This window comes from Podarcis filfolensis (assembly GCF_964270895.1).
Source record: "Podarcis filfolensis genome assembly, chromosome: 9".
NCBI classification, from domain to species: domain Eukaryota; kingdom Metazoa; phylum Chordata; class Lepidosauria; order Squamata; family Lacertidae; genus Podarcis; species Podarcis filfolensis.
In genome coordinates, this window is record NC_139610.1 from 59,170,298 (window position 1) to 59,185,639 (window position 15,342).

The 15,342-nt window shown below is 42.6% G+C and overlaps 1 protein-coding gene across 1 annotated transcript in view; it reads right to left on the bottom strand.

The window, feature by feature from the left end:
* BMPR1B (bone morphogenetic protein receptor type 1B) overlaps positions 1-15,342 on the bottom strand; it is a 79,778-nt gene that overhangs the window by 19,930 nt on the left and 44,506 nt on the right. The window contains exons 3-5 of the mRNA XM_083571442.1: positions 7,849-7,951; positions 6,275-6,377; positions 1,200-1,296 (exon numbers count right to left, since the gene is read on the bottom strand). Coding sequence (XP_083427568.1) covers positions 1,200-1,296; positions 6,275-6,377; positions 7,849-7,951 — 303 coding nt within the window. The remainder of the gene's footprint in view (positions 1-1,199; positions 1,297-6,274; positions 6,378-7,848; positions 7,952-15,342) is intronic.

Consider the following 15,342-nt stretch of genomic DNA (forward strand, 5'->3'; position numbering starts at 1 on the left):
AGGTACACCAACTTGGGCACCTTGGAGGAAAGAGGGGACATAAATGGACCAGGCATGTCCAAGGTCCGTTTCGGGGGCATAATCCAGCCTGCCAGTTGGTTTAATCTGGCCCCTGTGGCAGTTTATTTCCTGGGGTAAAATCCTAAAAAAACCTCAACAAGTTTGGTTGGCTCTTTAGTCGGCCCTCACTTCATCAAATCTGGCCCTCTTTGAAAAAAGTTTGGACACCAGTGCACAAACCAACCAACTTGGCACTAGCTAAGTTGCCTATCCTTGCTTTACTTGAAATACCACTCCAAGTCCATTTTCATTCACTTTTCTTTTCTGCATTACCTCCCACTGGAAACTCAGTCTGTGCTGAAGACACTATGCACTTTCATGACTTTTCCCTAACTGTTAAATTCTTCATTAGATTTGAGCTTCAAAGGTAAAGGGACCCCTGACCATTAGGTCCAGTCGTGGCCGACTCTCGGGTTGCGGTGCTCATCTCGCTTTATTGGCCGAGGGAGCCGGCGTACAGCTTCCGGGTCATGTGGCCAGCATGACTAAGCCGCTTCTGGCGAACCAGAGCAGCATACGGAAACGCCTTTTACCTTCCCGCTGGAGCGGTACCTATTTATCTACTTGCACTTTGACATGCTTTCAAACTGCTATTTTAGCAGGAGCAGGGACCGAACAACGGGAGCCCACCCCGTCGTGGGGATTTGAACCGCCAACCTTCTGATCAGCAAGTCCTAGGCTCTGTGGTTTAACCCACAGCGATTTGAGCTTTAACAACACATAAAAGTCTCTTCTGGAGCTATAGTGGAATACAGTGGAAGTTTAGTGCTCATGTCCATGCTATTTGCTTCCAGAAAAAAAATCAAGTAATACGGAAACTAGTGCTAATCTTCCAGTATAGTTCCAAAAGTGGCTTTTACGTCGTGCGGAAGCTCAAATATAATGTGGAAATTAACAGGGAAATTTCTTGAAAAATGAATAAACTGCCATATGAATGCAGCCTATGATAACAAAGCTCATTCGCACCACCAGTACTCCCAGTAACATTTTTGTAACCTCAGCATTACTAGGATACATAGGATTTTTAAAATAAAATCTCCAAACCAACCACTGCATCTGTATAGATCAGAAGCTCGAAATATGAATGGCAGAAAGAAACAGCTACCAGGGGGGAAAAACCAAGCTTTTCTGGACCGTACCTGAAGTAACAGAATATGATGATAAGCACTAGGAGGACACTACAGACGGTCACTGAAATCAGTAAGGCCTTGTGATGGACATTTCCCTCTTCCAAACCTGAAACAAAACAAAAGCACTTTTAGCAGGTAGGTAATAACTGCATTTATCTCCCTTAAACCACTTACTCTCATTTTTTCTCTCCCCCCCAAGTGTTTGAGGTGGCTTGCAAGCATGATAAAAACAAAGCTAAGGACATATACCATATTTTTCCTGTGTATAAGATGCCCCCATGTATAAGACACCCCCTGATTTTGGGGGACTCCAAATTAAGAAAACACCCCTCAGCACTACCTGTGTATAAGCCCCAATTTTAAACCTAATTTTCAGGTTAAAAAAACAACTAGTCTTACAATGGAAAAATACAGTATATTTAAAGATAAATGAAAATAAACAGCCATCGTCCAACAGCAGAAACTCGGAAAGGGTCCAGCCTGGCCTGGAGTGGCTTGAAAGTTTGCTAACTGCCAGGAAAGGCCAGCACAGTATGTGAGATGGCACAGGAGCACGTCAGAGCAGTAGCAAGGTCAAGGCTATGCAGGGACACCACCAGCAAGAGCAGCAGATTAGCATTGCTAGTGTGCCTACGAAGTTCTATGCTGTTCCAGTAAACAGTAGCAAAGCCACTGTCTGGAGGATGGCTTCCCTGCCACAGCTGCTTCTGCTGTGGAATTGTGTGTACCAAACACAGATGGACAGGGACACACACATCCCAATTTCTGAAATTTGCCAGCATCCACTTATGTGGATCAAGGCACCGAGATATTCTGGGAAAGCAACCTTCTCCAGTACGGGTGTGAATTTCTATATCCACAGCGTGCTAACATATCCGACATTGCGTCTGGTTACTTGGGATCAGAAGCAGGATCTATCTTCCAAGATAAGGATGAGCAGGGCATAAGCTGTGAGAACTCTATTCTGATTGATCTCTCCTGGAACAGGGGCTATTGCATTTCAGGTTTACTAGAGTGATGCGAAAGGGAAGTTCCATGGGGACTCTCAGCTTTCCACTATGCACTTTTATTTTATTTCCAAGCTCTGGTTTCTTCTTCTATTTTGGCCACTGAACAGCGGCGTTTTCCTTCTCGCTTGCTCCTAATGCAAGAGGCTGGCAAACAATGTCTCTCCTGTTAGCACCAGGCTCAGTGTTTTAACCTAACATTACCTGCTACCAGCGCATTAGTGGCATAAACATTCAAGACACTGCCGTCACTTTTTGTAATCCCTTTTGTAAGGAGACACTGGCAACCGGGAAAACACTAGCGTGCTGTATTCTCGCTAGGCCAGCAGATTTGTACCTGAGCCATCGCTACGAATAAGGGGGACGGGAAACTGAGAATCCGCCAGGGAGATCACTTGTCGCTATGAAGGAAGAGGCTGCTACTGGGGGCAAGACAGGCGGGGAAGCAAACGCTCCGTTTTCATTGTTAATCAGGTCTATACTTCTGCAAGCCATTTATCTCCAATGCACACGGCTTGTAATAGTTGTAAACATGTTCCAGTCTGTCTGCAAAGGGATAAGGAAGGCTTGAAGATGAGAGAAGGGTACCGCACAGCTGAGAATACGGTGGTTTGTGCCTGGCAACACAAATCTGATTTTCAGATCCGAGGTCAATAAGGCCTCATCTGCACCATACACTTACAGCACTATTAGAACACTTTTGACAGTCCACACCATCTAGAGGGCACGGCGCTGGCTACCCCTGCTGTAGACTGTATGCATTGTATGTACACATAAACTCAGCTCTGCTTCTAATCATGCTAAGCAGCTGTGAAAAACTGGAGAGGGCTTGAGAAGGACTTGGGAGTGAATCACTCCTTTCATTTTTACTTGCAAGATGTTGGTTGTGCAAGCCCCAGCAAAGGGAATAGGAGCTTCCCTCTTGCAATTCCTACTCGGTTTCAGCAAGGAGAACTTCCTGGTGTACTGTGAGCCCTTTGCTGCATCTTCTCCCAGGTTTGCAATGTGCACAGGGCTTACTGTAGTAGCAGCAGCAGCAGCAGCAGCAGCAGCAGCAGCAGCAGCAGCAACAACAACCTGGGGCCAGGAGTGTGGGATGCAGTACACATATCAAACCCCATCCTTTCCTCAGTCATCACTGCCCAGCTCATTCAATCACCAGCTATAGAGACTGCGAGCCAGACATGGTGGCACCAACACTTCTGCTTATAAGGGCGTTAAATCAGTAAAGACGGATCTCTCCTCTCATCTCCCTGCAGTCTGCCTTTTCATTGGGGTTTCCAGTAATATATTTTTTATTGTTTAAAATGGCAATGTTATATTGGGATCTGATTATTTTTCCTGCTTTCTTAATAAGCAGACTGCCTGCCCAGCACAGGGTCTTCTTGTACTCATCAGGATGTTTTTATTTTATTTGCTGGGCATGGAAGCTATTCAGAATAGTGAGCAGGGAGTGTAGCTGAATTGTTGTTGTGTGTTTATATTCCTTCCTACATGCTAAGACTTTCCTTGCTCTCAGGACGGGTTAGCTTTAACTCCGCGTTCTGAAATACCCAAGTCCACAGAACTCCTTTGCTCCTTTCATATATATTTTTTGAAAACTATCCTTTCCCTTTCTAGCACATTCAAGGCACAGAAAAGCACTCTCAGTGAACAATGTCCCCGCTTTTGCTGACATCACCTCTGTGCCTGGGTTAATTTGTAGTTCAACCACCTCTGACCTACAGCTGGAAGACCTCCTTAGACCTTAGCATCCCCTGAGATGTGACCCTAGTCATACGACTCCTGAATCAGAAGCAACATCTATTCTGTTTTTCACATGCCCACAGAAAGACACTTGTGTTAGAAAATAGTTTTTGGTAAGGTACTTTCCAAAATAAGGAAAAGGGTGACAATGAGATTTTCTTTGTATGTTCTCTTGGACAGTCTTGAATTTATGCAGAAATGAGCCAAAACTACTACTGGCTTTTGTTAACAGTAGCAGTGCTGAAAGTGTCCTCTTTATGACAATTTGTCAACATTCCTTGAGAAATTGGGCATTTATTAATTTAAGTTGCAATCCTAACCATGTCTGCTCCAACCAAGGGGAAAATTTGGTGTTTCTAATTAGTTGCAGGTCCCTTCTGGATTCTATCCGGAGGAGCCAATCCCTTGGTTGACACTTCTTCAAGGTCAAAGCAGAGCTCAGTTCTGGGAAATATTAATAGTCTAAAACAGCCTGACAAGCTGCTTTCCAGAGTTGTTTATTGCCCAATTCCATATAGTACAAGGCAGGAAAATGCTCAATAGGCGTAGCAGCAATTTCTTAAACATACTTTAACTGAGCACAGACTGCTATTGCCTTAATTGTTGGCCACCTGGGTTCTCTACAAAACAAGAGATGCTCATACTCTTGATGGTAGAGAATATACCTTCTGGGGAAAATATTCTGCACAGCTTCCAAAACTTTAATGGCGTTCTAATCAGAGCCCTAAATTTGAACACCTTGGAGCATTTGGATAAGCATTTTGCTTCCAAATATCTTTAGGGCAGCTTCAACCAATTGCCTTCCCTTATTGTAATAGAACTTTATCAATGCCCCTATGGTTTTATGCGCTTTGCCTCCATATGACACTTCCATCTCCTAAGCATTCATATTGGTGCCAGAGGTCATGCTTCAATCTTGATAGATTTAATCTTGTCATTTAATTGTTTAGCTACTGAATTTGATGAGGACTTAAGAGACCGCAGACCTACCCCCCATCTTTAGGTGATTCCAAACCATCACCAACATCAGCTTCTTTGCTGGAAGGTCCCAACTGCAGGGCTACAGTTAAATATTCCTGTCTCCACTAACCCAATTGGTGTACCTGTTATAGCACTTGAACCAGAAACGTCATTTTCCAATGCTGTCTGCTCAGAAGCAAGTCCCACTGAATTCAATGGGGATTACTCCCAGATGAGAGGGGTTAAAACTGCAGCCTTACTTAGCTCTCACATATGTCACTGGGCAGCCAAATCTGATTGGCTATGAAGCATCGAGACATCAACCCATTTGCTGAATGATTCCTGACTGGGTAGATGATGAATATAGGTGAGCCAAGAGGGAGGAAGAAGCAGCACTGCCTGGGGCAGGGAGGCATGACTCTCAGAACAGTTCTAATGCAGCAACTTAAGCAACAAGAACTTAAGAGTCATGCTGGATCAAACCAAAGGCCTATCTAGTCCAGATGCATGTGGGAAACTCAGGGGCACGGTGTGAGGTCCGTAGCACTCTCCTGCTGCTGTTTTGCAGCAACCGGGATTTAGAGCCCATACTTCCTCTGATCCTGGAGGTAGCATACAAAGGTCATGACAAATGGCCATTGATACCCTTATCTTCCATGGAGTCATCCAATCCCATTTTAAACCCACTGAAGTTGGTGGCCATCGCCACATCTTTAAGGTGAAAATTATATGATTCAATTAATGTGCTGCATGAAGAAGTACACCCTCTCCCCCCCCCGCCCCCGCCCTGAATCTTCCACCATTCATCTTCATTACATGGGCCCTGGCTTCTAGTATTATGCAAGAGAGAGAAAGAGAGATTGAGAGAGAGAGAGAGAGAGAGAGAGAGAGAGAGAGAGAGAGAGAGAGAGAGAGAAACCACACATCACTATCTATCTATCAAGTTAATGGAAAAAAGGCACCAAATAGGATTTTTTCAGAGATAAATTTTCACACAGTTGAAAATGTTTTCAGGGGAAAATGTCTACTTTGAGGTAAAAAAGCTTCAATCAGAATTAGAAAATGTATTCTGCTTTGAGAAACTCAAACCCAAGCCCATTAACCAATAAAATAACTGGATAAAAACAAATATTGTGTTTTTAAGATGTATAATGGAATGATATTTTTTTCTTGACTCTGAAGCATCAACAAATCCTTTTTTCATTGGAAACCCATCTTAGAAATGTTATAGCTGGATGAGCAAGCAGTGCGCCCGGAATGCTTACACTGCAAATGTTGCCACTGGCACTGAAAATGTTATCTGCAGTTTTTGTTTTCTAGAAAGAAAAGCAATATGCAGAATGGAAATTAAAGATTTGCCTCTTTCGTTACCTCCTTTTATCAGTGGTGGCAGTGTAGGGTGAAGATCTTTGTTACAGTAATCCTGATCTGTGCAGCATTCAATTAATCTTCTCGGTTGGGACAGTGGTGTGTCCTGCAACAGATAATAGTTATGAGCAGCTTTGTCCACATCCAAAAGGCATTAGAAACGCTGAAAGCTTTCAGATGTGAAAAACCATGCATGTGCTAACACCTTAATGTGCTTTTAAAAAACCTAGATGACAATTCCTTTTAAACTATATAACAATCTAGACCTAGATACAGTTTAATAAACAGGTGTAGTTTTTACCATTTCATTTTTCGATGGAGGGCAAAGCTTAAATCTGGATTCTCAATATATTTAGAGAAAGCAAATGGTACTGTTCTTCTAGGCTTAGACAACTTCAGAATATAAGTGGGGAAAATGCATTATTGTATGCCTACAGAAAAAGCCCTGCACAAGGAAAACAAGTATGTAAGGGACAATAGCTGTAGCCTCCTCCTCTCTCTGCTAGCTTTCTATGTTCACAGAAGGTGTTGCTGTTGTTTTTCAAGTGAACAAGAATTCAAATATACTGTTTTTAACCTGAAATGGTACACGACTGTTTGGGTTTTCTGAACATGTATATTGCTTCTGAGCCTAATGCAGAAGGGGACATTACATGAGGGGTGACAACATAAGTCTGTATCTAGTCCTGCAAACTATGAGCATCTAGAAAACCCCTCTTCATTTTTCTTAGAGCAATCAGTATGTGGGCAAGTTGTCACAGGGTGGCAATATGGGAAAACAGAGGTAGGGACAAATGCCTTGGTGACCTGAAAATTGTCTGACCTGGTACAATGGATGCATTCTATGTCATGGAGAAAGGGGGCTGGGAGCAGGAAACTCCTGTATACAAACCAGCACATGGGGTAAGGAGGGTAGATGCAAAGGCTAAATGAATCAGGCTCACCCTGATTACATTTCATACTTCACCTTCATTTAAAGCATTAAGGCAGCAGTCCTGAGCATCTTACTAGGGAGTAAGCCTCTCTTAATACCGTGGACTTAATTCTGAGTAAACATGCATACGGTTGTGCACTAAATATTGCACCTGAGCTCTTGAGTTGGGAATTTAAATAAGTAGCACAGAAACATTATGAGCCCATTCTTAAAACGCTGTATCTCAAAGTGGGTCCCATTGCCTGTGATAGGACGCTACTTTTAAGAAAGATGGTATCATCTTTCAAAATGAGGATTCCTGCTGGGCTTTCCAACCTGTTAGTGCTCTGCTGACTTCTGCTTACCTGTGTTATGGACCACTGGGAAGACTTACAAAGATATTCACAGCCTGACTTGCATTCCAACTCCCCTGGAGGAGGAAGGCAACAGACTATGTATCTCCATTCCTAACTATTTGTAAGGCTAGGGTACTAGAATGGTACTCTGCAGATGTTGCACTGCAACTCCCATCATATTTGAGCACTGGTTGAGGCTGATGGAAGCTGCAGTCTAACAACATCTGAAGGGCACATTGGCTACCCCTGACCTAAGCTGACTCCCAGCTAAAACTAAAGACCAAATCTAGATCAGAATATATTCTTACCCGGCACTGGAAGTCAGAACCCTCTAACCCGATACAGCCTGTGGTGAAAGTTTGCCCTCCAGAGTCTTCATCTTCTACCATGGCAAAACAAAAGCCATCAGTACTGAATGTGGGGAAAGAAAAGAAACAAATGTATTTGATCAGAAACTTATTATTATTAGCTTCCTGTATCTTGCTTGCAATGCACAGATTACCCTGCTATGAAAATCATTAAAGGGAAATAAAACAAAGCTTTCTTAAGGTGCATGCTATAAAGTAAGCTATTATTTGCGGTCACCCTTCCCCTTTCCTGAGACCTCTGGAATATGTAGAGGACTTTGAAGGTATATAGCTGTATGGTTGTCACAGTCGCAGGTTTTGGACCAGGCAGAAACAGCAAGCAGTACTTGTGCTATTTCTGTCTGCTCCAAAGCCCAGTACATGTGATCGTTTGATGAAGTGCTGTCAAAAGCCACTTTGAGCTACTCCTTTGTGGAGAGACTGCAGAATGAGCATGACAGGTCCCTTCAAATGCCAGAGGACCTGGGCAAAGGCATTTTCTTCTTGTGATGACCTCTGGAGCAGACAGAAGTTTTCTGGAGCTTTACCACTTCCTTTGGGAGATCTGCCTGGCCCCATTGCTCGTTATTTTTAGATGAGAAGAAAATGTGTGTGCGGTTTCTCCCCCAGAAACATTTTGCAGAGTAACATCTTTTTAGCATATATTTCTGCTGCTATTGCTTTTGTCTCATTACGATGTCCTTTTGGCATTGTTGCAGTTCTCATATTCTATTGTTGTTTTTTATTCCTATTTTAAGTTAACTTAAATATTTTACAGGGTACATCTTTTGAGAATAAATATTAAGGAAATAAATACACTTCGACCTGCTCCAAAATGCAGCCACACATCTTTCTCTCTATCTATCTCTGCAATTCAGAGGAGAGGAGAGGAGATCCCTTGTGTTCTTCATGTTAAGATTTGTGAGCAGCAAGATTTGTGGAGGTCTGATTATGCTAGGCATTTCAAGCATACATATTAATTACTGGGACACAGTGGCATATGCATCAATAAAATAAAATGTAGGTCCAGAATGGCTAATATTAAGGGCTTCCACACACTGCATTCAAGTGTACAATCTGTGCCCCTGAGGACACAGCTGTACACATCAACAAATGTAGACTCTTTACATGTGTAGAGACAGCTTTTACCAGTGGTCTGTGTAATGTGTGAAAAAAACCTTTTCTCTGTGTTTTAATTGCTGTAACCCTTCCTGGTACATTGGAATAAAGGGCGGGCAATGAATAGTAGTAGTAGTAGTAGTAGTAGTAGTAGTAGTAGTCGTAGTAGTAGTAGTAGTAACGATGCACCCACAAAAACAGTTGTATCCAAATCCTGTGCCATTTATTCCGAAGGAAATCCTATTAAGTCAAATTGAACAACCACCTGGAAAGGACAACCACTGGAATTGAACAACCACCTGGTACATAGGATTGCAGTTTTAATGGGTGTGGTGAAGGGTGGAAATATGAAGGTTAGTGTTTTGTTTTTTTAATAATGTCACCCCTAGCTACATTTTAGGGATGCCTGTTTTCTGAGTTTCCTCCTGAAAAAATTATCCTCCCTCTTCAAGGTAATACCACACTTCAGTTGCTGTTCTTGAGCCAAGAAAATAAAGCATTCCTTGTGTTTACTACAATGTTGGTAATTTCTTAATCTTAAACTTCCACATCTCCTCTTGCAGGAATGGCAACTAGGAGAGCAGCTGGCGCATTGAAAGCAGATGATGATGTTAAAGTTTTTGAATTATTGGGGGGGAGGAGAAACATCCTATCAATATGTTCACAGATGATGGCTATTCCTTTCTGACCCTGAAACCTCATTACCTGCTGTTATGGACCAACTTGCTGTAAATGGCAAGATATCTGGGATCACTGTTAACTTCACCAAATCTTAAGATCAATTCCGATGCACACCCCATCAAACCTACAACAGCATTGGCACAAGACAACTGGCCTGAAACTCTGTAAGACCAAGTTTAAATACCTGGGAGTGAATATACCTAAGAATCTAAACCAGTGGGATTATACAAACTCAGACAAATCAAAAGTCCTTTACAGCTCCAGCTGCTCTTTTTATTTCTTTTCTGTACAACTAAATAAGCTCTGTTTTGGGTATTTTTTTGTCACTTGAAATTAAAAAACAATTTTTAAAAACCAGAAATGTGGGGGGTGGGGAGTCGGGGAAGTGAGAGAGCAGCTGGGGAAATCCCAGCCAGCTACGTCCAAGGATGGGCAAAATATCTGTATAACCAGATTCCTAAGACTGGTACCTTAAATATTTGAATCCTGAAAACTTAAGCTACACAAACACCATACATTTAAAGCACATTTGTACCCACCAAAGAATTGTGAGGACTGTAGTTTGTTAACAACAACAACAACAACAACAACAACAACAATTTATTTATACCCTATCCATCTGGCTGGGTTTCCCCACAACAACAACAACAACAATTTATTTATACCCTATCCATCTTGCTGGGTTTCCCCAGCCACTCTGGGTGGCTTCCAACAAAAGAGTAAAAATACATTAAAACATCAATCATTAAAAACATTAAAAACAGGGCTGCCTTCAGATGTCTTCTAAACGTCAGATCATTGCTAATTTCTTTGACATCTGATGGGAGGGCATTCCACAGGGTGGGCGCCCTGTGTTGTGTTAAGGGTGTTGGGAACTGTAGCTCCGTGAGAGGTATACCACCATTCCCAGGATCCTTTTCTTTTTGCCGGGAGGTGTGTTTAAATGTATGGTGTATGTGCAGTTTTGGTACAACTGACCTTTTCTGAAACATTAGCGATTTATGTAGCGCAAAGAAGCAGGCAATTCCTAATTACTCCTACTGTGCTCTAATGCAATGTATTTGGGTAATTCGAGTAAGACAATTGTCCTTCTGGGTACCAACCATTATGACTTCATTGCTCAGGCTCAGGAAAAGAATGATAGGAAGCACTGCCAAGAAGAGACGGAAAGGCATCCATTAGGGTGGGATATTATATTATGTTACATTTTGTTTAATTGCATGGTGCCATTCATCCATATCAACGAGCAAGGATAATTGAGGGATACAGTGAAAAACAATGGATAACAATTAACTTCTTTAAAAAAAAAAATGAGTGACACAATCAACTAATGGTTGCCAATGAAGTTTTGAAAATGAGCTTCTCCAAAAGGAGAGAGATACGGACTTTCACAATACAGTGGTACCTCAGTTTAAGAAGACTCCTGTTTACGAACTCCGCAAAACCGGAAGTAGTGTCCAGGTTTGCAAACTTTACTTCGGTCTAAGAATGGAATCCAAACGGTGAAAGGGCACCCATTAGGGAAAGTGCGCCTCGGTTTAAGACCGGTTTCAGTTTAAGAACGGACTTCCAGAACAGATTAAGTTCGTAAACCGAGGCACCACTGTATCAGATGAAGAAACAGGAGTAGGTAATCAGGTATCACACAGATGCCCTAGACTACAATTTCCGTCAGCTTCCCCCATCATGGCCAATACTTAGGGGTGATGAGACCTATGGTGCAGAACACTTGAAGGGCACCAAACTGTCAGTCTCTGAAGCAGCGCAAAGAGAGAGAGGAACAAATGCTGGGCAGAAATCCACCAATGATAAGCATCTCTGAACTGCAGATAAAGTCAGGCAGGAGCTTTGAATCATAGAACTGTAGAGTAGGAAGGGATCCTGTGAGTCATCTAGTCCAACCCCCTGCAATGCAGGAATCTCAACTAAAGCATCCATGGTAGATGGCCATCCAACCTCTGCTTAAAAACCTCTAGTGAAGGAGAGCCCACCACCTCTCGTGGGAGTCTGATCCACTGTCGAACAGCTATTACCGACTGAAAGTTTAGTTGGAATCTCCTTTCTTGTAACTTAAAGCCATTGATTTGGGTCCTACCCTCCAGAGCAGGAGAGAACAAGCTTGCTCCATCTTCCTGACAGCCCTTGAGATATTTGACAATGGCTATCACATCTCCTCTCAGCCTCATCTTTTCCAACGCACAGTCTTCACAGAAAGGCTCTATTCCAATGGCATGAGTGTCATGACGACTGGTAGATTCTTATCTGCTACAGCCTTCATCTGCCTTCATAGCCGTTGTAACATACTGCTTGTTATCTTCTGTGCGTTCTGCTGTTGAGGACTTCTTGGGTCATTCTTTGTCTAGCTTCTCCCCCTTGACCTTACCACCTTGGGTGACCCTACTGGGAGTACAGGACTCCTGGGGCCTTTGCTCACAAGGATCATAGGAACGTGCAAGCCCACTTACCATGACAAGGTGATGATCCAGCAAGTGTGCTAGGATATGCAACCAAGAGAGGAGGGGAGGAGGGATATGAGTTCATTCTCAAATCATGGTTTATAGGACTATTATATCTAAACTGCCTGATCTTCAAATTAAAAAATGCCCACACTTTTTTTTAGCTGCAAGAGCAAGTGGGGAAGAGACAAAATATAGGAATAGGATATGCAATCAAGATGCTTTTGAATTATGGTGCTGGAGGAGACTCTTGAGAGTCCCATGGACTGCAAGAAGATCAAACACATCCATTCTTAAGGAAATTAGCCTGAGTGCTCACTGGAAGGACAGATCCTGAAGCTGAGGCTCCAATACTTTGGCCACCTCATGAGAAGAGAAGACTCCCTGGAAAAGACCCTGATGTTGGGAAAGATTGAGGGCACAAGGAGAAGGGGACGACAGAGGACGAGATGGTTGGACAGTTTTCTCGAAGCTACAAACATGAGTCTGACCAAATTGCGGGAGGCAGTGGAAGACAGGAGTGCCTGGCGTGCTCTGGTCCATGGGGTCACGAAGAGTCGGACACGACTAAACGACTAAACAACAACAACAACAAATGCAACCAAGAGAGGAGGAGAGGAGGGATATGAGTTCATTCTCAAATCATGGTTTATAGGACTGTTATATCTAAACTGCCTGATCTTCAAATTAAAAAATGCCCACACTTTTTCTTCAAGAGAGTAAGTGGGGAAGAGACAAAATATAAACATGTTACTTAAACCTCAACCCATATTTTGCATCATGTTCTATTACAGTGCAGCTTTCGGATGAGATAATTAAGAAAGCAGAAGGTTTGGTGTGTCATGTTTCTCAGCCGAGAGTGAATTTTTACAGCCAAGGAAAACACCTGAAAAAATGTGGTTTGTAACGGAAATGCTGAGAGACGTTGCTGTCAAAGATGCTTTTAATTAAAGATTTGCCCAGTCCAAGGAGCTGATCTTAATGCAGACCTTTACTAAATGTCAAAAGAAAAGGAAGTGGGCCAGCCACTTTGCAGCTGTTTAAGCAGATGTCTTTACTGGAGAAGGGCCCACTTTTTGTACAAGTCACAGCACCTTAACTACTAAATTTGGTCAAAGAACGCCTTTCCCAGCCCAGATATTCAAACAAAATCTCAGGAGGAATTTCCCCTAACAGACTTATACTAGCCATGATGGCTGTGTCCAACATCAAATATCAGAGGCAGCATGCCTCTAAATATCAGTTACTGGGAATCTTGAATCTTAGAGCTGGAAGGGTTCATGAGGATCATCTAGTCTAGCCCCCTGCAATTCAGGAATCTTTCACCCAATGTGGGGTTCAAACCGACAAGTGATGTTAAACTAAGGTCCTGATTGCAGTTTCTAATAGAAATCTGGTTGACAATGAAGGACTAGATGGACATTTGACCTGATCAGACATGGGTCTTCTCATCTTCTCACACATTCATGTAAATGAATTAGGATCTTTGGCCAGCCATTTTAATGGTTATTTTGTATTGTTTTACATTTTATTGTGCTTCAATATACCATTGTGCACTGTCTTAATATTTGATGTGAGGTGACAGTATATATTTTACAAATTTGCCCTTGAATGTTTGAACCAGCTCTCAGTTTCAAGTACCGTATTTTTCGCTCTATAACACGCACCCGACCATAACACGCACGTAGTTTTTAGAGGAGGAAAATCCGTAGGCATGCCACCCGTAGGCTTTTCCTCCATAACACGCACAGACATTTCCCCTTACTTTCTAGGAGGAAAAAAGTGGGTGTTATGGTGCAAAAAATACGGTAATTATGAACCAATGCTGTAATTCAGAAATCATCTACTCTACAATATAGAACACTACCTTATTTTGCAAAATACTTACAGGATATCACGATGGAGAGCGAATGAATATTTCTTCTACATAGCTGTGCATTCAGGATATGAGGTTGATAGTTTAGATCCGGAATTATATATTCTTTAAACCAGGGGTGAGAAATGTGGTCCTTCAGATGTTGTTAGATTACAGCTTTCATCCTGGCTTGAGTTGATGAGAGTTAGGAGTCCAACAACATCTGGATGGCCACAGGTTCCCCACTCTTACTTTCTACCTTTCTTAAATTAGCTCTTATGGTTCAGTTTTCCATGTTCCTTAGATGAAGAACCTTTCGTCAGACCAGGCACTTTTGACCTAAATCTATACCTCTTACAAACTGCTGTATCAGTAAATTCAATGTAAAGCTGGATGTGTATAAGATCTAACAAGAGAATCTTAACCATATCTATTCAGAAGTAAGTTCTATTGAACTCACTGGGGGCTTACTCCCAGGTAAGCAGGATCAGAACTGCAACCTAAACCACTCCCTCTCATAGGTTATATTGTTGCTGTTGTTGCTTATACACATAACATTCACATCCATTATTCAACCCACTTTCATGGTGGGTTTCCCACACCTAATTGAGATTGCAAATTCCTCAAGGAATGTAGACTGCTGAATGTCAGCAGCCAGTGATATCAGCTGGATATATACAACATTTCTTACAAACCTATCTGATGCACATTTTGGGTGAAACCAAGTAAGAATGTGCTAAGCAGCCAATATCTTTCTTCAGCTGTGTGGGCAACCACATTACATATTGAAGCCTATGGGCATTTAAGAAAGCACACTGAGTCAAAGGTTAGTTGCTCTGTATGCAGAACAAAAAACAAAAAAAACCCTATCTGACTCAGTTCCTCTGCTTAGCATAGCCTATCCTTTTAACCTTGGTGGTTAATGTAGGTGCCAGTGAACAAATGTAGGTAGAGCCAGCTGACAAATTCACACCCGTTGCGGAACTTTTAGGCGTACTCAGTTTTGTTTTTTATCCTGGTGGAAAACTCCAGAGTGTTCAGGCTGCCATGTTGGGGCTTACTTACAAAACAAAAAACCCAAAAAACTTGGATTGGTACACAAGGAAGGAGCCACAGGGTTATGCCTGTATGCTCAGGCTGCTGTTGAATGCCTGCAGCAGACACTCCTTCCTCCCATGCTGGAGCCAACTTGAAGGAGGGAAGAGTGGGTGGAGAGAAGAGGCAGGGATATCCCCACAAGCTCAGGCTCTCACTGCCTGCCAGCAAGTGACAGACATTCCCATTGTCCAATGCTGGATCTTGCTTGGTTTTTTTTTAAAGGGGGGGGGGGAGTGGAGGCATCCC